The sequence below is a fragment of the Anomalospiza imberbis genome, chromosome 14 (genome assembly GCF_031753505.1).
Source record: "Anomalospiza imberbis isolate Cuckoo-Finch-1a 21T00152 chromosome 14, ASM3175350v1, whole genome shotgun sequence".
Taxonomy (NCBI): Eukaryota; Metazoa; Chordata; class Aves; order Passeriformes; family Viduidae; genus Anomalospiza; species Anomalospiza imberbis.
Genome location: NC_089694.1, coordinates 11,948,558 through 11,972,950, shown reverse-complemented (window position 1 = coordinate 11,972,950; position 24,393 = coordinate 11,948,558). Strand labels below are relative to the sequence as shown.

Sequence of the window (24,393 nt, the reverse complement as noted above, 5' to 3'; positions counted from 1 at the left end):
TTTAACTGAAACTTGGAGTTATTCATATTTCTAAATTTTATCTGAGCCAATAAAAGCTAGTTGCTTTGAGTCTGCTTGTAGACACTGACTTCACAAATAACAAGCACTTTAATTTGGGTAAATCCTAAGATCTGTTCTAGTGGAATATATGTTTATAAGTAAAGCAGTTTGTGGTGTAGACCCACAATAACAGAAAGTCCAAATGAAGTATATAAATCTGAATTTATTGAGCCAGACTTAGTTACTCTGTGTGAGTCAGTTCAGTAAATAGGTCTGTAATGGTTTTGTGTACACAGTGCCAGGTTGTTACTTCAGGGAACTGTTGTTTAACAGAGCTGTTTGCTGCCTTCTCTCAAAGGGCAAAGCTAAATACTGTACTGGCTCTTTAAGTGAAAAAAACCCCAAATTTTTCTTTTAATGATGGGTTAAATACTTCTCCTTATTTTGTTAGGAAGGAAAGTCTTGTTCAGAAGAAAGGAGCATGCCCTAGGGAATACATGTTTTTTGCATATTGCTTGTGTTGAGAATGTAGTGATTCTGCCTTAATATTTTTCTTTATTTAAAAACAATCAAAACAAAACAAAACAAAACCCTGGTTTTATAATTGTTACTCTATTATTCCTGAGAAAAACCTTGCTAGACCCTTGGACCTAATGGTAGATGAGTCTGTTTCCTTAGCAACACTGCTTGAAAGAAAGCAAAGGAAAATGCCACAAATAGAAGGACAGTCCTTAGATTATTATCTTTATGAAGAGAGGAGAGCATAAATGATGCTCTCCCAAAGCTTTTTCAATTTTCAGGATTATCAAATATTGATAACTATTTTACTGCTTTGCTGGGAAAACTGAATTATAGAATATGAATGCTTTGGCACAGGACAATGCATTACTGTGTTTTGTAGAGTGAACTTACTTTGGAGTTGACTGTTTATGAAAGGTATCTGAAAATCAAGGAAAAATAAATTTTATAATTAAAGTTTACTACAAAATTGCTGTATCTGTATAAAATGGCTCAATGAAGTTTAGAGGGGGTTTTACTGAGACTTAAACTTACTGTCATAAGTTTAAGGTCTCAGCAGTAGAAATTGGTGCAACTAAGGAAATGGCCATATTTGAAATACTTATTTCATCATCTTATTTAAAAGACAGGCATTAAAAATTGGGAGTTTCAAAAATGTACTTTTATAAAATGCATGCTTAGAAAAAGACATGCTCAAGCAAGATAACTTTCATTAGTTAATGTAACTTGTGCTGTTTGGAATAAATCAGATGTTGCTGGAATTTGATTGAACTGGTGCTATCCAGCAGTTACTCACACTTTGCGGATGGGTTTCAGGGAGGAGCCATGTCACTTGTGACTCCAGTCTTTCCCATGATGATCTTGCATTTCATATTCTTCCCACACAGTCTCCTATTATGTGAACAAAATGATGCATGCCCTGTAAGTTCAAAGACAGAGTTCTAGTTGAGTTGCAACACGAGTTTGGTTCTAAGTCAGATATTTATTTGTCTTTGGATGTTACTTGACAGAAGTGTTTGGGAGGGAGGGTGGAGGTGGGGGAACTCACCTCCCAGGGGAGGTGGCCACCCTGGCTTTCCTAGCAAAGCTCTATATTGCCATAACTTACTTTTCCTTTACTAGTATAGGTAGCTGTTGGTATTTCATGGGTTTTAGTCAACTTTTTAATTTCTTCATATGATAATCTTAAGGGGAACATTATTAAAAATTGTCTAAAAATCTTCTATAATAACATTTGCTTTCTTTTGAGACTGTTGGTGACTTACTGATTGCTGAAGTGCTGCAAAGATGTGCTGAGCTATGGGCCAGTGCTGCAAAATACAAGATAGCACTGTGCTCACAGCAGAGGCAAAGGTGGAGTGTGTCTCAGAGCACTAACATTGTAAAGAAAGGATTTGTCTATTTGGAAACAGGACATAATGGAAAAAGTTGGCATAGAAATTACCTGCTTCTGGGTGAGTTTTTCTCTCTGGCTGTTCTCAGCTTGGCAGGTGTTAATTTTTAATATAGAGAAAGATGTTTTCCACAACTTTCTTCTGAGGGTAGTGAAACATCCCACTGCACAAACTGGCCAGTGCTTATATGTACTAAAGATGAGACATCCTGAGTAAGACTCTGGGAATTGAGGTGCAGCTGTGATATATTACATAGCTTGCCCAGTAGAAGTACACTTTGGCTCAAGGAACTGTTTTTTACTGAAATCTGATGTTTCAATACCAGTTAGCAGAGATTAGGCAAGGTCACAGGAAAAAGAATTGTCTCATGCTTACAAGCTGTTAAAATCTTTAAACTCTGCAGCTTTGTGTGGGAGGCACTGTGGGAAAGGAGTCTCTATTAAAGTTTTCAGTCTGTCAGCACCTCCTCCATTTAGGTGTTTTCTGATGCTTCCTTTTAAAACTATAAAGAAGAAATAGCACAAACTGGGTGTGGAGAACTGGGCTCCAAAAGCCCTTGTTATCCCTGTTCACTTTAACACAAAGGTGTTGAAGCTTTTGAAATTGTTTTTTACCATTTTCCATAGATCAGAGTAATCGGAGTTAGAATGCTCTTGTAAACTGTAGCAGTGTTTTCTGGAATTTTTAATAGCACTGACAGATACCTGTTTCTAAAATTTGTTCGTGTTGACACCAGGAAGAAAGAAGTTATGTCCTTTACAAGAGCTGTGCAGTTAAGATGGTGGAAAAGCTCTTGGAAGAAGAAGAAATAGCCTATCCACTGCTGGAGCACAGGCAGCCATATAAATGCTGAAGAATGTCTGAGGACATCTGAAGTTAAGCACATTTCTGAGGTAGTCCTAAAGTCTTAGAGGCCAAATCACTCTGCACTATTTCAGCTTATATCATGTGTGTATTTGTCAGCAAGTGACCTCAGAGTGGGGAGGGAGAAACAACACACAGTAAAGTCTTGAAATATTTCTTGAATTTCATAGTTTACAAGTGACTGGAGTTTTACTCCAGTTCATCCCCAGTTCATTGTAAGGGGTATATATACTTACCCAAAAATAACCAGGTTTTTCTTTTCTAACATTAATTTAAAAAATAAAATTAGGAACAGAAGCACTCCAGGCTTGTCTCTTTTCTTTGAACTGCAGATGCACTTTTCAGATTCTGCCATTTTCAACTGTACTCCTTAGAAAAATGTATGGAGTGCTATATACACTCTAAATGAGTGTATATTTGTGATAGCCTTTATTTTAGAAACAAACTGAATGTACTTTGATTATTTTTTTAGCTCTGTAAATAACTGTGTGTTGATGCAGTTCACAAAGCATCTACTGCTGTGAAAGTATGTAAGTAAACCATTACTTAGAAATATTTGTTGTATAACCAAAAATATTTCTAATCTCAAAGATTCCTACTTTTGAGTTTTCAAGACTTTCAATTAAAACTTTTCTAAATATAGTTGTAATTTACATGTGGAGAATAGCTTTTGATCATGGTGGAGAAGAGCTTTTTTTGGCCATCAGTACAAATTTCCGTAGGACTGGTAACACTCAGTTCTTCAAGCAAGGATATTTTCTGTGGGGGAATGGTGACATGTGCCTGTGTCGTAAATATAATACGTAGGCTACAAAGTGTCAGCTCACATGCTTAAATTTAGGTTCCCTGTTCCAGTGCAATGGTATAATCTTTATTTCTTAGTGCAGATTACTTGCATTAAAGGGTCAGTTGTCAGGCAAGCAGTCTCTCAGGTTGGAGAAGTACAGTATATAAATAACTCCCACAAGAACTTGGGGAACTGGTGCAGATGTTAAGAAGTGCTTTGCTGAGCCTGGGCACAGCTCCTGGGAACTTCTCATCTGTCAGAAGCTGCAACCCCAGCTTCAGTGAAAGAGCCCTTTGTGATCCTGGCTATTACTAACAGTTGTGGTTTAAGTCTGTATATGAAACCAGGTGTTGCAAACTTTTAGCAGCAAGGAAAGGTGACTTTTTATTTTTACTGTATTTTTCAGTTCATTGGAATTCACTTAGTTTTGATTTTACAGGGGAAAATACAAAAAGATCCTGTTTTTTTTTTTTTTTTTTCTTTTGAACAGTACAAATTTCTGGTACTACTAGTTCAAGTAATTTTATAACGTCTGTAATACCACAAACTGCAACAGGTGTGTCAAGCTTCTTGTAACATGCAATTAATTTGCTACTTTAGATACCAGCCTAATTGTGAGTAACATTCTCAGTGCTTTATTGATAAATAAAAGCCAGATTAGAAATACATTCACACTGGTACATTCAAACAGCATTTCTTACTTCAAGAGACTCTTCATTTCTTTCATTTAATGTTGCTAAAGTGAATGATGTAGAATAAAATATATATAGTATGTAATAAAAGATTAAGCAAGTATTTTCTTCAAATATTGGCTTACATCCCATTTAACTGAAGCATCCATGTAAAGCCAAAATATGATATGACTCAGTTGTACAAACGTTGAAAGAGGTATGTCTGTATGGAAAAAAAAGTTCTGTGTCCATATGTGTATGCATTTAACAGCTTCAGTTCTTGTTTAATTACAGTTAAAAGAGCTGCTTGTGTTATCTCTAGGCCAGTTACTTCCAGGTATTGTTGTTAAAGCCCCACATGTAATGTGTTCGTTTGACCATGAAGAAAAAATGCTTGTTATATAAGTGAACACAAAGAAGGAAAATGAGAAATGTAATTTTAAAGTAATTGAGAGGTCATTGTAACCTCCGTTCTACAGCAGGCCATCACTTCTTTTTACCAGAAATATTTTGAGAAGAAGAAATTGATGCTGGTTTTGTTTCTGTTCCAGAAACTTCTGCACAATTTGCAAGCTGGTTAGCTGGCCCTTTCTCATCTGTGCTGAGGATGCATTCTGCAGTTTGCTCACTTAGCTACAGAGAGGCTTTTTTCCTTTGACCTAGACTGCTAATCCCTCATTGCAAAGAGCAGCAGCTGTGCTTTGTCTGTGGAGGTCTCTGCACCGCATGCAGCCTCGTTTGCCAGGGCCACCCCTCTTTGTGTGCTCAGCTTTTTCAGTCACTGAAAGGGTGACTTTCTGGTTTGTTGCTCAGAAAACACTCTTCAGGTTTGTGGAAGTCTACAATGCATGGTTTTGGTTTTTTTCCCACAAAAATGTGAATTTCCAAGAGCTGTTACATATGATTTCACAAGTCTGTGTTTGACTAAAGCATTCCTGACATTTCAGGAGTTGAAACATTTCATGAGTCGCTTTTTAAAAAGGTGATAAACTATTTCCATTTAAGTATTACCCGCTTTAGATAGATGTGTTGAATTGTATCTCTAATGGTACAATTATGACTAAACCAATTTTTTGTGTGTCCCCACTGTATCCTCATTTAACACTGAATAGCTGGGCTTCAGTTGGTCTTGGTACAAGTCCCATAGTTAAACATATGTGGCAATGCAAGATGTTTGTGGTAGTTAAAAGCTGAATAGACACATGGACAGAACAGTCCTTTCCTGGTTTAGGCTTTACTGCAGTGAATGGCAAAACTCTACTACCTTCCAAGGCAGAAGAATTTGGCCTGTAGTTTCTCTAAGAAGATGTGATTTGAAATATCTAATTCCTAAGCAGACTTTTCAAATGTATATAATGCTGTTGATTTAAATGCATTCCTTGAATACTTGAGTTAAGTTTGAGGCTGTGGACAGATGTAGCCTAACCTGGACCTTTTGCCTTTCCTTCATTTCAGAACTTCCTTTGCCTTCTACTTCAGCTGTTTTTATTTGCTACTCAAAAGCTGGTTTAGAGTGAAAAACATACAGAGTGACAGCTGTCAGACTTGGAACTGAATGTACTGTTTAGCTGAGCTTGCAAACATTCTGTTGCTTGGGCATCTTGACCTTAGATAAGAGTGGTTTGTGAGTGCCCCATCCAGGCAGTTCTGTAAGCTGAGTAGGTTGCAGGTGGTACAGAACGTGCCACCCCAAGTAGACAGAATTGTGACAGGAATCTGGAAGGAATAAAAGGATGAAATCGTGACCCACTCGCATGAACGAGAGAGAAGTGGCAGAGTTGCTAAAAGGAGAATAAGAAGATGGCTTACAGACAACTTCTTTATGTGTGGAAGGTAGAGGGAAGGAAATTCAGGAAGCAAACCTTCCAGATACATAAAATGTGTTTATGTATCTAAAGCATACTCTATTCATGCTTGATCATAGCTTGATCTGCAAATGAGATTCATACATGAAATAAAAATCTGCACACGTACAAAATGAACAGAAAAAAGCCTTTTTCTTGCCTTAAATAGGAATGAAATTGTGTTGATGCAGCAATTCTGATAGCTGCATTCTAGAATAGTTTCATGATAGCAGGAGCAAGTGCCTAGAAGCCAAAAGTCTCATGAAGTAAGGAGGGACCATTTCTTTCCCTGAGGTCTTGTTACTTGTGATGTGCCACAAGGGACTCATCTTGTGCCTATCTTATACTGTATTTATAAAAACACAGAATTAGTAAGACGCTATGAGCTCATTTATCATCCTCTACACTGTCAGCACTCAGATCTGCAACTCTGCAGATGTACTTGCAGGATGTGTAAGAGATTGTGTTTAGCTAAAAACCAGTTGGTTTGAACATAATCCAAGTTGAGTTGTGATACTGATGGAACACATTTGGGAAACAGGCCAGGATATTAATCTGTGTTCTGTATTTTGAGTGGTCGTATTCCAGTCTGTAAGGCAGTGTGGACCTTGGGTTACTCTCGGTTTTTGTGTTTGTTGAAGAATTTCAAGACTGGATCCTGTCACCTTTATTTTTCAGACTATATTTGCTAATACCTTCATATTTCAGCTTATTTTCTTGTCTTAATCTTTTTCTGTGAACCATTTACTGCAACACCTCACATAAGCAAATACGATTGAGCAACCTGGTCTGGTGGAAGGTGTCCCTGCCCACAGCAGGGGGTTGGAATGAAATGATCTTTAGGGTCACATTCAGAGCTATTCTGAGATTCTGCAATATTTGTCCTTCTGAATTGATTTACTGCATAATCTACCATACCTTTTGCTTTCCTTATATTTAACCTGATTATGTATATTTAATTTGTCCATCACTGTGATTTCAAAGTCCTGATCGAAAAACAGTTTCAGTGTTTGTGGCAAACAGTACTGAAACTGAGCAATAAAAATTCAACTATCATATTTTGGTAGTTTCTGGTGAGAGAAGAAATGTTGAAAAAATGAAGTAGTCTTTTGTTCTAGAATGTCAGCAGCATAATTAAAAAAGACCCTCTTTTTTACAAGCTGCAGGCATTTGAAGATGTAAATGTTTAAATTATCTTCCTGTATTTATATATAACTACATTACTGACACATTTAGAAATGTTTTCCTGTATGTACTTAAGATGAGGTCTTTTCAAAGTTCATAATTAAAAATACCTCATTAATTTGTTCTTTTGTAAAATTATGGCTTGAATCCAGCTTTAGAGGGGGAGCAATATTTTGTGAATTGCTTAAATGAGAGTTGAACTCAGCTATTATGTGGCCTCAAAGATTTTTGTCTTGACTTCTGTATCTGTTTTGGGGTAAAATAATGTTCTTTGGTCAATATTGAGAGATGTGCCAGAGATGTAAAGAATTTTAGAGTTTTCTTTTTATGTTCCTAGGGATTTGAGTGGTTAATGTTGCTCAAGCTGTGTGGTTCTAAGTGTAATTGAGCAGTTCATTTTTGTTCATTATCTAAACTTTGCCATCTGCTGGAAAGCCTTTTAGTGACATTATAATTTAGTCCAGTTGGAGCTCAATTAGAGTTTTCTGACTAGTCTGTTATCATGTATTCACCAAACAAAAACCTCCACACCAAGCCCTGGTCAGTTTAGTTTTTTGCTCAATTTTTAAACAAGCATCTGGAATCACTGTGACAAGCCTACTGTGTTATGCTGGGAGAACGTTTTAAGTGCTGTGGATTTAGCTTTTATGTAGCAAACTAAGACGTTTCTGTGGAAATTGACACCTTTCAGCTTCCTGAATGTTTATGACACAAACTGTCCAACGTTTTTGAATTCCATTGTTATTTATCCCAGCGGGATGTATGATGCAGGGACAGGTGAGGGACAATAGAGGAGAAGGCAGAAAAGAAGCTGCCCCCAGTGAAGAAACTCCTGTGCACAGCTGCTGACCTGATGTTCCCTTGTAGTCAGGAGATGTTCGGGGTCTGTGCTGAGCAATTCCCAGTGCAGGCAGCTGTGGGGCGGTGGGTGTCCCAAACTGCCTCGTTCTGTCCCTGCAGGATGGAGTGGATGGAACAAGCACCTGGGCAAATGCACAGTAACTGCTCACTCGGGGCTGTTGTGTGCTCCAAGCTGCCCCTCTCTCACTGCCCTGTGTGATGGGAAGATTTTGGATTTAGCACACCTCTGTCAGGGTGTAGCTCTGAGCTGCTACTGAAGCTTTGCTGTGTCTTGAAGTTAACATAATTGAAGATTTTTATTTTTTCTGATGTAATAGGGTATATTGTATAGTAATGCAAAATGATTCCTCGTGCCCTGTAGGACTAAAATTGTGAGAATAATGGACTCTTTACCTTATGTGGCCTTTTGAAAGGCCAGTAAGTCCTTTAGAACCACAGGAGCACTGTAGTGTAAGATTTCTGGTTTCAGGAAACAGTTAGGAAGTTAAAGCCATGGAAACTTGACTCTTACGAATGTAATCAGGAACATACACTATCACTTTGTGGATCTTCTTAGTTCTAACTGAACTTTTTGATGGGAGCAGGTTGCAAGTGCTGTGACTTCTGTGATCATACTTTTACCCTTGAAGTCCATAACAGCACATACACAGAATTCTGCTAAACTTAAGAACCTCTCCATATAAGCCTTTGTTGTTTCCCTGATACTTTATGGCAGAAAGAAAGAGAAATTAATTCCAGGCATCATGTCCACACAGTGTAACAGCATCATGGCATAATGATGAACTAGATTTATTTGGAAGAACCCAGCGTGATAGAATATTTCTCTTGTCAGAGCAGTAGAAAAAATCTATTTATTTCTTTCTGCTGAAAAGCCCTGAATTTATGGGCATGTTGGTTTTTAGAGCTTCATGTTTGTGAGCTTGCTTTTATAAAAGAAATTTTGTGATAGTGAGTCAGTGAGGAGTTGGAGTTTTCATCTGCTATTTACCCAAGGCTGACAGACCCAGCTGAGGATCCAGCAGCAGTGAAACCCCCAGGAGTTTCAGCCCGTGGTCACTGGGCAGGTGCACATTAGCTGTGTGTCTTGACAGGTACTCGCAGTGACTGCAGAGTCCTTGAGCAGCATCTCACACCGTGTCAGTGCTTCGTGTGTGCTCTGGAGTGGATCTGTACCATGTAGCCAGAATAAGAAGTCAGATAAAGATTGTCTGGAAATGCTAAGTACTCCTAGAAATATTCTGTAAAGGCTTCTTTTTATTTATTCAACTGGTGGACTTTTTTTATGGAAAAACAAGGGCCCAGACGCTTACCAGCAATACCAGTGTGGTTTGATTTTTAATTGTGGGTCTGGTTTCCACAATACATATATGTACATAAAAATACTCTTGAAGCCATTAAATAAGGAGAACATACAGACAGCTTATTTTCAGAGCTGCTGGCTGTCTAAAATAGAGACTTAATTGTCTTATGTAGCCAACATAGGTTGCCTTTTCTGATGAGCTTTTCTAAATGCTTAATTTATATATATGCTCTGATTTGTCTTAAAAGGAACAGTATTTTTTCAAAGCTAAAATAACTGTCTCAAATAGAGCAGCAGGTTTTTTCTTCTTCCTCTTAAGTTACATGTCTGATTTCAGACAGACTGGGAGAAGAGAGTCTTTCTGGCATACTTCACTTTTGTGGAGTAAAAAAAATAAATTGATTAAAAAAACAGAATGCTAGATCAGTATTTTTTTTGTCCCACCTGGAATGCTGTTGCTGTTACCTGCTGCACTGTGCTGATAAAATCAGCTGAGAACTTCAGACATGAACTTCTGTGCCACACAACAAGTGTGTATTTCTTTTTTTATCCTCTGACTACCATTTAGCAACATAATGTGCAGGAAGTATAAATGTTGTTCTTTCCCTTTCTGTCTCCCAAATGTAAGGGAGGGTTCAGGAAAAACACGTCATTCACAGTTGTTCTCTTTCCTGGAAATTTTTCCAGTCTGACCCAAAAAAAGAGCAATAATATAAATAAATGCTTTTTGCTTGCATTCAAGTGATTTGACGTTATGTTTAAATTACTCTCTGAACTCTCCATTTAAGTTGGCAAAATTCTGCTGGTCATAAATAAAAGTCAGTAGAAGGCTGACCAGTGGGTTGTGTTGGGCTGTCTGATGGCTTATGCTGACAGCTAGGAGGATTGTATTCATAATAATTTCTACTTTCTGAAGCAGAGCACACTCTGCCCTGCTTTTCTGGCTTAAAAATTAATTGCATGTTGTGACTTGGAAGCTGTTGGTTTTCTCTCGTCTCTGCCAAACCGAGCTATGAGAGCTGATTTTCATTAGGAAAATACTGGTGGTCTGCTTAAGTGTTCCTTAATTTCTTCCTCTTGAAGTTACTGAATGAAAAAGTAAAAATCTGAACTAACTCCACTGCTCAGTAACCTAGTAATGGAACAGTAAATACTGTCTTTTTTTCTTGTTCTGAAATCCTGACACCAAGTGTCTCTTGCTGTTGTCTTTTCTTCACTGTTCCCTAACATCCAGTGAGTTTGCCACTCATTAATTTTAGGAGGTTTTGAATTAATTGAAATACAATATCTGGGTCCTTTGGGCTGAATTCATTGACGAAGGGTCATTTCTTTGTTAAATATTTCTTCAAATGTAGTAGTAATTCTACTAAGCTTAGTTGGCTCACTGAAAAAATTCAAAAATCTCAGGGTTACACTTATTGAGCTAAATAAAGAGCTGGTAGGATTTAAGTCTTTTCCCTATCATCTGAAAGTAGTGCCAAGGTACTGTTTATCAGAAGAGGGTAATAGTTTGTAAAATAAGATCTTTTAGCCTTTTTTCATATGTCTACCGAGATATTTTAAGAATTGTTTAGATGCCATAAAGTTATGGTTTGGTTTGACTGTGTTCAATATAGGAACTGGTTAAGAGAAAATTTATTACAATAGAGTGAACTAAAAAAGAAATGGAAAATTAATTTTTAAATTGAATTAAATTTATCAGTTCTGTTTGATTAAGCTTTTAGGAGCTATGTTTCTACAGACTACGCTGAGCAGACTGAAAGAGATGCTGTCACAAAAAGTAGATTTTTAGGAATCGGGGATCTTGGATTCTGTTCTCAATTCTGTCACTGACTCAGTGTAAGCCTCCTAAATTGCATGAGTCACTTAATGTCTCTGCCTCATTCACACTTCCTATAAAAGTGAGTTTTACTTACATCATGCCCAGTGTTTGACAGCTTCCTTTGCATCTCCTGCTCCTGTGTCATGTTTAAACCTTCAAAGTAATTTCCAGCAATGTACAGAACTGTATCCAGTTTTATCTAAACTCTGTCCAGTATAGGTCTGTAGATGTGACTATCCCCAAAAAAGAGCTTTAGTGGAAAATTTCACTTTTAATGTTTGTTGTTAAATAACAGTGAGTAAAAAACTAGGAATTCAATTCATTTAATGCCATCATTCATCTGCATTAAAATCCTTCTTTACTATTTTTGATGCTTATATGCTATCAAACTTCTTTAAACTATCTTTTTCATTCAATCACAAGGATTTTGAGGCATTTCTAAACAGAGTAATTAAACTCCACTACTACTTATTTCCCTAATTTGTGTTCTACTGTTTGTTACCCATCTGCTACATCACATGTAAGAGCCATAGGTTCTCAAAGACTGAAGCTGACTTTTCTTTTTAAGGCATTTTTATAGCCTACAGAAATTACGGATGGAGAACACAATAATGTATTTCATTTTGGTTCACCTGCACATACTATCATTTCAGGTTGTTCTAAGAGCTTCTCTAGTAATATTTTATAGAAAACAAGATATAGTCTTAAGGAACATAAATATGTAAGGAATATAATTTTTTTTTTTCAAATCATCATGCTGTTTTTCACAGCAACTCAAAATACTTCAAACAATTCCCTTTTTTTTTTTTTTATACTTTCAGTGTCTTTGAAGTGTTTGCAAGCTTTTTTATATCCCACATACAAAGAGGAGTGGTCCTTGGAAAATGAAATTACTGATAAACATTTCCTATAGCCAAATAAACTTCATTTGAAGAAAAGCTGAGATTTGTATAGTATGGCTCAGCTGAAGAAAAACTGATAGTTGAGTAACACTTTGTTTTGGCTTTTTTCCTAACTGGCAATTACTTGATCTTAGGACATCCAGGACTGCATAAATATTTAACTAGAAAGGCCGTGTGTATGCGTGCATGCATTTAGTATCTAAAAATAATTTTCCTTGAACAGGATTCAATTCTGACTTTACTTGCTTCACTTTTTACATGGAGCAGATTCTATGTGGAAAAACGAATGCCCTTTTATTGCCCAGCTAGAATTCCCCTTGCTTGGCACTGCCTCTTTTCAACTCTTCAGTACTATGTACTTCCATTTAGTCAGCAGCAATATATGTAATCTATTTCTGGGCATGAAGGAATAATGAACAGATGGCCTAGGAAATGCTTTTACAATTATTGGGCTTTTTCTTTAAAAGTAGTTTTCAACTCCACCTAATTTTTCCAACTTCTTTTGCTGATTATTTCCACTTATCCTTCCTTAATTCTAAGTTTAACATAAAAATTGGGGAGTTGATATTTTTTAATTGTGGTATTTAATATGCCAGATTTCAGTCATTTTTTCTAACAGAAGAATTGAGAGAAAAATACAGCATTGAGTAAAACTGTAAAATCACATTCTAAAGCTACAAAAGTACAGACACGTACAGATTCTCCTGTGCCAGATAGGAATGTTGATGACCCACAGTTACATGGTGATTACATTTTTTATTCTGAGTTCAGACCAGTGATGTGCTTTTGAGGAAAGCAAGCATTGCCTTGTCTTGTTTCTGCTTGCTGGGAGTTGGTTACCAGGAGGCACATGGCAAGTGCAGGGACGTGTCAGGGGACGCCTAGGTCTGAATTTCCATCCATAGATGTTTGTAGAGTGTGTGAATTGGATGGTAAGGGCTAAACTGCTGCCTGTAGAAACTTGTTTCTCTTTCTTCCCAGAATAGGAATGGCAAAAGTAAAAGCTCATGCAAGGATTTTTTTCCTTGCTGAGTAAGTGTTGACATCTATTGACACTTCTGAGATTGATGCCAGTCTGTCAAGCATTGAGAGCTGAGACTTGTATAACGTGGAAGCTGCCCTTGAGGAGCTGCTGGGCACCATCCACTTGTTCCACTGGCACCCTCAGAACAGTTATAGAGGTGATTTATTCACTACCCACAGAGATGAAGTTGAAACTCAAGGATAATGGCTGAGTTCTGAAGGGAAGCATCTCTAATGCCGTATGTCTCCTGCTAACCAGGCATTGGGCAATGCTAAAATGAAAGCGGTTCATCTGTGAAGAGTTTTACAAAGCTGGTGTGCTTTTAGGCTTTGCAAAGGTATCTGGAACTTGCTATAGAGTTTGGGCCATGGTAGCAATAATAGAATGAATGAGAAGATAACTGGTATTCTAACTGTAATATAGAGCACAATAAAACAGATCTTGGTTTTTAAAGTAGTATGTGATGTCCAAACTCATTAGGAAAAGGTTACAAAGTTTTAAGGTAGTTCTTCTAAAGCTGGTTGGCATTTCCCTTCAGTAAGTTTTATTCCAGTTCCTGATTGTCAACACAAGTTTCTCCAGGTAAATTTAGGTTTTACTTACAAAACAACAAAGGCAAAGCTATTTTGAAAGATAGATAGGATCTGAAGACAGGCAAAGGAGGAATAAAATCACAGCAATATCTGTGTAGAGTTGTCACAGTGGTGTCAGAGGCTGTTACTCAAATCTCTGGTCTTACTCTGCCAGGCTTCTCACTTACCTCCAGCGGGAGTTTTGAGACAGGATCTCTGCACCAGTGTCAGTAGCTGTGGAGGTGTCGAGGAGAAATCTCCCAGCATGCTGTACAGATGGGCTAGGACCTGGCAGTTCAGCAGGAGTTAGTTATAACTGAAATCACTTTATCATTTGATAGCAATATTTTAGTTCTCGTGAGGAGGTTACATGAAGAAAAGGTATTTGTGCCAGTGTCATGGCTGAAGAATGGAGTTGGCCAGCTGAGCTTGCTGCTCAGCGTGTGCTGGTCACTGCTTGGCACTGCTTTCACTGCAACTTGGCTACCTCTGTGTGACTGAGGCTTTTTCACCTTTGTGTGCCTTCCTGCTCCCACTGCTCACCTGAAGCTTTCATATCTCAGCTTTTTTATCAATATTTAAATTTGTCATGATTTTGCTCATCTTGTTTCAAATCATTAGCTCAACATTTAAGTGGAGTAGCTGAGCTGGGGTATCCTGCACAGGATCAGGAGTTGATGATCCTGATGGGTCCCTTCCACCTTAGGATATTCTATAGTTCTGTGAGACGTGGCTTACACAAGCATGGGATGAGGTTTGTTTCTGCACGACTTGAAGAATGTTAAGTTACAGATGCTTTATCATCTCGCAATGCCAGTGCAGCAGATCTTAAGTGAGTGGGAATTTGCTGGAGACTTCTACTGCTACCTTTGTCTGCAGCACATAGACAACCTTTGCCTTAAAAAGTTGAAATTTACAGTAGATTTCGGCAGCTATAGGAAGTGGAATTCAAAGACAAACTCCTAGTACCAAGTTGTGCAAAACAGAAAAAAAAATCGTTTGAAGGTTTTAAATTCTTGCAATATGGGAAGTGTTTTGCTTGGTAAGAGGGTTGCAGAAATTGCAAGAAGTAGATTTAAAGTAATATTAGCAGTATCTATGCATACAGTTGTTTGTAGGGATAACTGAATTTCTTGTTTGTTGATAAAATAATGTTTGTCTGTCTGGGTGCTTCTCGGTAGGGTGTTCACATAGATTGGTTATGTGACAGAGATGCAGGAGACCTCAGGGAAACGAGCCATCTGCAAATAAGTAACCTGTAGTAGCAATGTATTCAAAGAGGATTAGGGGTTCCAATAATATTTTTTTATTAAAAAGGGGGGTAAAATAAGGGTGCATACATGAACTTACAAAATAAAATTCAGAAGAGCTTTCAAGTACAGTGATCCCATCTCTGACTCAAAATACCTAAGCTATAAATAACTGGATTCCTGGAGAGTGTTCTAGGAAGGTACCCCTGGACATTTGCTGTGACCATGTCCTTGTACTCACTCATTTTGCTAACTGCTGTTGGTAAAGACTTACTACTAGGTAGACTTCAAACTGGATAGACTTTTACTTTGAGCTGTCCCTGTGTTCTGAGTGTCCTCCCTTTACATACGTATATGTACTTACTTTCCCCACTGTGTGGGAGGATTTGAAAGCTGGTTGGGTTATTGGTGTTTTGGGATGTTGTTGGTATGCTGTGGTTATAGGAGTTATCTCTGTTACTCTGAACACCAGAGAGCAGAGAATGGTAACTCTGCCTGGTTCCAGCAGGTTCAAAGCTAGCCTGGAAAATCCCATCAGCATACCTGCTTTTGATACATCTTCAGTGGAGGTCATTAGTTAAATATCATAGGCCTTATGCTTTAAATCTCTTTAGTGTTCCCAGTTCTTCACAGGCCTGTGTAGAAAAGGACTTCGGAGTCTGAATTCAATACTGTGTTGTGTTTTGTAATATCTGCTACAAAAAAATTTGCCTTCCCCCCACCCCAGAAAAACGTAGGTCCTATTTTAACTCTTCAGTTTATGGTATTAGTTCTTGATAGGAACCTATTTCTGGTTGTACATATGATAATTTCCTTTAGTTAAACTTTACATGTTGTGGTTTTTTTCTCACATGTCCTTATGTGGTCTGCTGTAATGAAGTTCTGTTACTCTTTATAAAAAACAGTGAATTCTGGCCTGCAGCCATTATTCTAACGCCATGGCTGTGATTATATCAGCTAAGGGGCACCCACTGGCTCTAGGCCAAATAAAACTATTAGGAACAATCTAATTGTTAGATGAAACAATGAGACATGTGAAGAGCTTGGGTGTATTTCAGTAAGTCTCCTAAATTCTCTTTACTCATCCAAAAGCTCAGTTGGCAGATCGCTGTTTTTGTTGGAGATGGGCATGTTTGTATTCATATCTTATTTCAAAGCTTAAGAGAATAAAAGATTGAGATGCTATCCTCACATTAACCTTCCCTTTGCCAATTCAACTGGTTCTTAACCAAACTTATGCAAGTAGGTTGTTACAAGTGTTCTTACTCGTGGCATTGCTTGCTGTGTGTTTCCAGGCGTGCTGGCCTGTGCGCAGGTAGCTCCCTCGGTGTGGATTTTACCCCAGTAGGTGTGTTTGTCTGTAGAATGGTACCTCATCCATGGATTAGCTGTTTGCAAGCTTCCCTGTTACTAATCATGACATCTGCTTTGCAGAACCTCCTCAAGTCCTGTAGATTTACAGGTCTGTAGAGCCCTTGGATGTTTTCACCTTTTTATACTCACCTTTGCTAGTAAGCATGAATATTAGTCTTTTTTAGAGAATATTCTGCTTGTTTGGATTTTTTTTCACTGAATAATTAAATTCTACAATTTGATTACTGTATTAAGTGTTTGATCACTGTCGGATATAGAACTTCCCCCTTCACTTTGTGTTGAGAAGTTTAATCTTTTTTGAAAGGAGTTTACAAGTAGCAAGTAGAAGAACTATTGCTTCTGTAACTTTTTTCCAAAAGCTTTCTGCTGCTGTAATAATAAGATTGGCACAGTAGCAAAATCAGCTCAGGAAGGAATGACCCTCAGAACATCATCTGATTGGCCAGCCAAGAGCCAAAACAAATGTCTAAGGAAAAAGTTGGGAATGTTGATCAGAGTGTATGTTACACTGGTGACTGGATAATCAAACTGGTCATCATTTCATCAGGATTTTTTTTTCTCCTTTATACTCTTCAGATTAGATCCTTGAAATTAAAAAAAAAAAAAAATCCTTTGAAATTCTGTTTTGTCTTCAACAGTGCCCTTAAAGATAGTCGTTTCCCCCCAATGACGAGGGATGAGCTGCCACGGCTTTTCTGCTCAGTGTCTCTGCTCACTAACTTTGAAGATGTGTGTGACTACATGGATTGGGAGGTAAGAATATCAGATGCCTTTCATGAAAATTAACATCTATAGCTGAAGTAACAGTGTTTAAATGATCTGCATGTATAGTGTAGCTGTCACTGTTTCGCACTCTGTACACATGGTTATGCGCATGGATTCAAAAGACAGTTTTTGATAAAACTGTCATCAACTCAAGAGTCTGAGCCGTGCAAATGGAGTAAAGTTGTGGGTTTGCCCACAGAGGCACTCAAGAGTGGTCTGCATAGTTGTCTTGATGTCTGAGACTCCATGAAGGAAAGTGTTGTCTGAGCAAGTGTGTCCTGAGGCCTCATTGGCGGCATCTACCTGGTAGATCAGTCCCTTGACTCTGGAAAGGGGTGTTCCAGTGTGGAAGTTAACAGTCGGATGTGTACTTGTACAAGTACTGCACAAAATTGCAGTCCCAGAACAAGCTGCTTCGTTTAGCTTGTAGAGACATTCATCTTCTCCCAAACCTCGTTTACTTTCAGAGTGAGTGTCCTGCACAGGCCTCCCAAAGCCTTTGTGCAGTGAGGCCACGTAAATCATTGCTCTCACGCTGTTTACGCATGGAACTGAGTCTATTCTAATTGCCAGGTTCTGGGAAACCTGCATGCATCCTCTTGGAACAGCAGCATAAAAGAGATTAAAAAGCAGATGCTGACGTGTGTATGACAGTGTATACTGATGGAAGTGTTAGTCTGTAATGTTCTTTTCCCCTCATTATTTAGCGTTAGATGCTTGCAGAAAACAAGGTACTTGACTTAAGATGAACTACTCATCTTGGTCATCATGTTGCATTCCTCATTCCTCTTTGAATCTATTTTTGAGTGGACATAAGAAAAATTTTGAAATTGTCATAGAATAGCAGACATTATAATGCCAGACACCACAAAAGCTACAGTATTTGCCTTTAATAATAAGTTAGCCTGACTAAATATTTAGAATTTCTTAGGAGAAAAAGAGGCTTTCTGTTGTATTTAGAGATAAAAAATGTATATTCAATAGCAATTGCACTTGTTAGTACCATAACAGGCCCTGCTGTCTCAGAAGAGGAGGGTATCAGCAGTAACCTCAGCATTACAGATTTTACAGTAGCTGAAAATTGACAAAGATGTGTTTCCTGTTCACCTCGTAGTAACAAGGGCTTCTTACTTTCTGCTATGTAATTCTGAATTGAGATGAGTCCAGGTTTTCTTTAGGGCTTATGAGCATTTCACCATAATGAGAAATACTCATTTTTTTATGTAATGTCAAACCAGAAATAAATCTTAGCTGAAACTCTGTCTGCATTCTCAACAAGAAGCTTTTACAGAGCCATTTGACACTTTAAGTGGTGTTTTCAAGTAATCAAACTAGTAACTATTAGTACTATAGCTAAAAATCAAAATCGTAGAATTTTTCTCCTCTATTAGGTTGACTTCTGATAGCCAGCACTGTGATGTTTTTAATTTCATTTATTACAATTTATTAAAAATCAGACTATGAATACACTCAGAAAACGTGAAGTGCATAATGAAATAGCATTTAGCTCTTTGCATGCCATGGTCTATAAATATTATTAGGTGCTGTTTGATTGTCTCAATAATAAATGTCTAAAATGACCCAAGTATTCATCCCTAAGGAAAAGCTGAAAGCAAAGCCTGAGTGCAAAAATCCACTTTCCCTTTCAAAGACTGGTTTTAGCTTTGTTCCTGGGGTGACTGCTGATTCATAACTAATATGCAAAAAAGGAGGCTTTTACTTTCTATGCCCTTTCTATATTTTGCTGCAGAATTTGTGAGACTTTAACAACAGTGTAAGTAAGCACAATGCAGAACTCTAGTGTTCCTGAATTTTTATTGATTTTATGGTTTCTTACAGTTGTTCTTATTGGAAAGCTTTGACTTACAAGGGAAGAATGCAGGGGTCAAAAATATAAAAGGCTTTGTGTTGCTTAGTTGCTCTCTCCTATTTCATTTAAGCTTTTCTAATGATGAGTTGTTAAAACCCTTCATAAATTCCTACAATTCTAAGAAATGGTCACAAACAAGGTTTCCATGCAAAAGGACCCAGAGGAGGGGGGTGATATATAAATATGAGATTATAAAATTTGTGGTTGTTAGTCCTTAAAAGAGTGATTCATCACTGTGTGTGCCTGGCAGTGAGATAGCTTATGTCACCCATTTGTCTTTTAAGGGAGTTGCAGTTATGCAATATTAATGGCAAAAGGACATTTCAGGATGTCTAGGGTATGACGTAAAGAGAGATTCTGCATCTTTCATCTCCTGTCATGCTGGGATCATCCTGTAAAACATCAGCCTAGTTAGGAGTCCCTGCTTTTGTAGGTGTGGTACTGATGATCTTGTGGGAGCCAGGTCAGCAATTTGCTGACACAGGTCACAATATTTCAAAATTGCCAATTCAGACAACTCAGTGCTCTGAGGGGCTTAGAGACAATGTCATCTGAAGTCAGGAGTGAAGCTGTCTGGAGACAGTTCAGGAGTGTCTTCTCTATGCTGAAGCAGTGGTGGGTGTTTTCTCACATTAAGGAATCACCTTCCCAAACAAAATAAATTAATATTTCAGCTGTAAAAAGCAATGTGAGACCCTTTTGCAGCAGAAACTTCCATCAAGTAAACAGGAGATCTGTGTGAATTCACTGTTGTTAGTTCCAACATGACTTCTCAAATGACTGCATTTTCATTAATTAGGGGAAAGTACGCATCTTTAAAAGACCACTTCAGTGCCATGTTCACAGGGACGCTTCCTGAAATACAACTTAGCATTCTTACATAGCTGTGACTTTGTCTGAATTGCAGTGCTGAACAGATGTAGGGCTTTGAAAGGAACACTGGCAGTGTAAGAGCTGCACCTCCAGTTCTGCTTCACAGAGCTCATGACAGAGCACTGTGGTCCAGTTGCTGCTGGGATGGAGTTGCACAGCCTTTCCACCTCAGAGAAATGGACAGCCTGAAGAACTCAAAGATGTGGGGTTTTTTGGTGATACTAATGCTCTTTTATTAAAGATCAGACAGCAAAGGTCTAGTTACAAGACAAGTCATAATGACCACTTATTTTTAAACATGTGCTATTGATAGCAGTCATTCCGTCCCTACATAAACTAATTCAGACCTGCTGATTCAGATCCTCTCCTCATGTTTTATTAGAAGATCCTAAAACATTGGAATTGTATGTAATTACAACAAAGAACTTTTTGGCTACACTTGAGCAGTAGCTCTTCCTTAAAATACCGTGAGAGAGCTCTTTGCCCCAAAGCTGCTGTTCTTCAGTAGAGTACGATCTGCAGAATTGTACGTGCTGTCTTGATGCAAAAGGCCTTTAACCTGTGTGCACTGGTTTAAATATTAGCTTAAATAGTTGTAGCCAATAAAGTTGACTGAAAGGCAGCTTTTCATTGTTGACAAAGTGGGTATATTCAAGAGTTGTGGAAGTTCTTTCCTGCCTGCAAGTGCAGCAACACCAGTGGCTCTCAGCTTCAGTTCTGTAGTACTGAGAAGAAAGTCTGGATCTCAATATGTTATGGACAGATATATGTTATGGACATATTGGACATATATATGTTTGGACAACATTCAGCAATTCCATGTATGTAAATGAATGATTATGCTTGACATGAAGTAGAGAACAAGCCTCCTGAGGAGTCTTTTGCCTCTGTTGTTAAATCAGAATGTAGTATTTAGATGCTACTAAAGATGCTCAGAAAGAAGCCAGCATATTTGCTGCAAATGTGGGGCTAAAAAGCTGTAGAATTGAGCTAATGCCAAGTGGGATCAGCTTCAAGAAAGTAGCAATAGTCACTTAAACTGAAGGTTTTCATTAACAAACATTTGTGTACAGCTGTTTCCATAGTATTAGTCAGGTAAATAAAGGGGAAAGTTACTGTTCTGTGGTATCACCAGGAATACTGTGGAAGTTCCAGGCCAGCTTTTTTTGTTGGAAAAAAAGGAAGAAACCTTTTTTCTAGGTTGCTGCAGAGACTGAGCTGACAAACGAAGGGCTGTCCCTAACCCAGAGCAGGGTGTCATTGTGCCACTGGCATGTGGACATGGGCTGTGCATTGGGTCTGGGGTGCTGGAGAACCCAGAAATGAGTGGACATAAGGAACAGGCAGATGCTTGTTCCTGACACCAAGGGGGTGTTGCACTGCTCCAGCTCGGGAGCATTCCATGTGGATTCTCTGTAACAGGCTCTTTGTTACCTGCTTTAATGTATTTCTGAACAATTGTTTTACAATTAATTAATCTTAAACTAATTAGTGGTGACTGCATGCAAATAGCTTACAGATTTCAGTGCAGTAGATATAACCAAACAGAACCATTATTTGGATGATAATTTACTCCACAGTGGAGTCCACAGAAACTTAAATGTCAACAAGGCCTGATGTTTAGGTGCTTATCCAAATTCCCTGTGGACAGTCTAATGAGAATAATGTTGTTTCTTCCTCTCAGTATGGTTGGAGAGTCAGTCCTAGAGGAACAAATTAATGAACCGGTTTTGGAGCCTTGGGGCAGAACAGTCCTTCAGGAGAGTTGCTTCTGCTTTGGTGTCAGAGGGGACTTTGGAACCATTTTTTCTTAGATGTATAAAGAGAGAGGTATTGTGGGCAATAATCTGGCTAGTGCCATAGGCACTTGGCAAAACAATAAATGTGGCATGTACATGTTTTCTCTCATCCCAAGGTGTATGGGAATAAATAATTCATTAAAAATATGTATAAATGAATATGAATGTGTTTAAATATACAACAAAGTCTGAAGTTTTGTAAAGGTCATTTCAGAAGTAAAATAATCTAGTTTAATGCAATCCTCAGATGTAATGAAAGGTCTATTAATTTAATTGATATTGTCACAGAATCTAATTTTAGGTGGCCTCTGGCCACTTACACAACTGATCAGAAAGTTTGTATCTACAAGTACTGCTTATATAGGACACAGTATTTCATGCTGTAAAACCCCATAGAAATATTGTCAGAGGTTGTTTTTTGCCTAAATCTCTCTCCTTATCTTGCTTTCCTCTCCCAATAGCAACAATTTGAATAGGTTCCTATCCATGTGGGAGTCTGAGGCAGCAGTTGTGTGGTCCCTTTTCAGCTCCAGAGGCTACCTGTAGGCAGTCATTTCCCTAATGAATGCTAATAGGCAAGGCAGAACTCCAGCTCTATGTGCACAAGACTGGTTTGTTTTTCTAAACTTCACAGACAGATGCTGTTGTTCTGCAGAGTGCTGCCTGTAGTGCATCAGTGTTTTTAGTCTGAGAAGCAGACCTGAGGCTGTGTAGGAAGGTGTGTGCTGGTCCTGGTAGCACAATGCCATCCACAGACCCAGCCCTTACCTCCCATCTTGGAGAGGGCTGTTTTGGGAAACCTCACAGAAGTTTGCATCAGTTGAACACCAGTCTCTTGAGGAAAATAAATGCCACACTGTGCCCATGCCAGTCTAAGTGTGGATCATTTTTACTTTGCTTGTGTGTGGCTTCCATTTATTTAACTCAAGCCTGCTTGCTGGAATTGAACAATGAAAAGCTGTTTGTCCTGCTCAGCTGCGCAGTTGGAATTCATGCTCCACTGGATGCTATGAAATTCTCCCCTGCTGTACATCCCTTTTTCTACAGCCATGGACCTAAAAGTCCATTAAAATGGTTAATGGGAAACATCCAGAGCAGTGATGCAACTTGAATGTTGCATCATACTTCAGTACATCACTGGTGCTCCTGGTTAATTGTTCATGAATATTGTGTGGTCACTATTATGCAAAACACTTGTGTAGCATATAGAATCTGATATTCTGCAGCATTTCAAGGTGTGCAAACCCTGGAAATATTTAATCTTGGTACTGAATATACACAGTTACAAAATCACCAGCTGCAGAAGCTTATTGGTTTGGGCATAAACTCTGTAGGCTGTTTTCAGCTTCTAACATAATTTCATTTTACCTTCAGGCCTTTGGGCTTATAATTGTATCTTCTGAGTATACAGATTTCATCTCTCTAGTGATTGTATATATCCATGTAATGAAAGTTGGGGTTTAGGAATGTTTGGTAATGAAATAACATGTTAAAAGTTGCAGTGAATTAAATTTGTTAGTCACAAAATTACATTTTTCCTATTTATGAACAATGTTAGATTCATAGGGAAGAATGGTTGTGGCCATGGCCAGCCACAAGGGACTCCTCTTCCCATTTCCACTGCTTATATCATATATAAAGAATTAAAAGTGTAAAAATCAAAGTCTTAATATAAGCAGATATGTTAATTGAAGAAGTGGTAGAGCTTTGTAAATAATTATTTGTTTTTTGACTGTCCTACAGTTACAGTAAAGTGAGTAAATTGTCAGTGGAGAAAATGTTACAGCATTTTTTGATTAAGTTTGTGTCCTCAAGGATGTGCCACACCAAACAACGTGATATCCTTTTAAAACATTGACTCATTTTCACATGCAGTGTTGGGATTCAAATGGAAATAACATCTTGGTTATGTGGGCATAAAAATGTCCATCTAATAATGCTTTGTGTTTGTGCACAGAATTCAAAAGCAACTGAAAACCTTCTGGCAATGGAGTATGTTTTATGGCCTGATCCCAGTGCAGGTACTCTCCACAGAATTATTGTAACCTGAAAACAGGGGCCTTAAACAATGCCCTGAAATGTGTCCAGCCTCTTTGTTCGTTTTCTCCCAATATTTTTATTTTTATCTGCATCCAGCTCCTTGGTATTAGTAATCTTGGTTTCCGTGCTGTCATTTTGTCACCTTACAGTTCTTAGTAGCAGAGAAGTAGGAGTTTGAGGCTGGGTACTTTGTAATATTTCCGTTTCCTCCTCATACATGAGGAGAAATTTTGAAGGCTCCAGGCTTGAGTCCATAGTGTGACAAATCTTTGATCATTCAGTTGCTGCTTTGAACAGAATTAATGTTCTTAATTGAAGCCTCATTAGATTTGGCAGCTGCTTTGCCTGCAGATTGTAGCTGGTGACCAGGTGATTTTATCAGCAACAACAATGGTGACAGTGTCAGAGGAGACAGAACAACTGTAGCTCCTCAGCTGGATTTCCTCCAGCCCAGGAGTGGAGCTCCATGGTGGGGAGCAGAGGAACATCCTGTGTACCTGTGCTGCTGCGGAGCTTAACGTGGCTGTAAGTGAACGCCTCTCAGAAAGATGACACCCAATGCAGTGCCACCTCCCGAAACTCTGAAATGCTGTTAATCACTGTTGGTGTTTTGGCATTTACCATGTCAGTTACCATGGTGTATCTTTTCTCTGGTAATGTACTAATGGAGCTGCCGA

At 38.3% G+C, this 24,393-nt stretch overlaps 1 protein-coding gene across 7 annotated transcripts in view; it reads left to right on the top strand.

Moving 5' to 3' along the window:
• Window positions 1-24,393, top strand: part of AMMECR1 (AMMECR nuclear protein 1) — a 98,124-nt gene that overhangs the window by 64,394 nt on the left and 9,337 nt on the right. For 5 of the 7 annotated variants that reach the window (XR_011004120.1, XR_011004122.1, XM_068204933.1 and 2 more), the window contains one exon: window positions 17,008-17,122. Coding sequence is in view for 4 of the 7 variants with exons in the window: in XM_068204933.1 (XP_068061034.1) it covers window positions 17,008-17,122 (115 nt within the window). In the remaining 3 variants the exon portion in view is untranslated. Of the gene's footprint in view, window positions 1-17,007; window positions 17,123-23,633; window positions 23,698-24,052; window positions 24,302-24,393 lie in introns of those variants that run through there. The other 2 variants (XM_068204935.1, XR_011004121.1) reach the window with 2 other exon arrangements.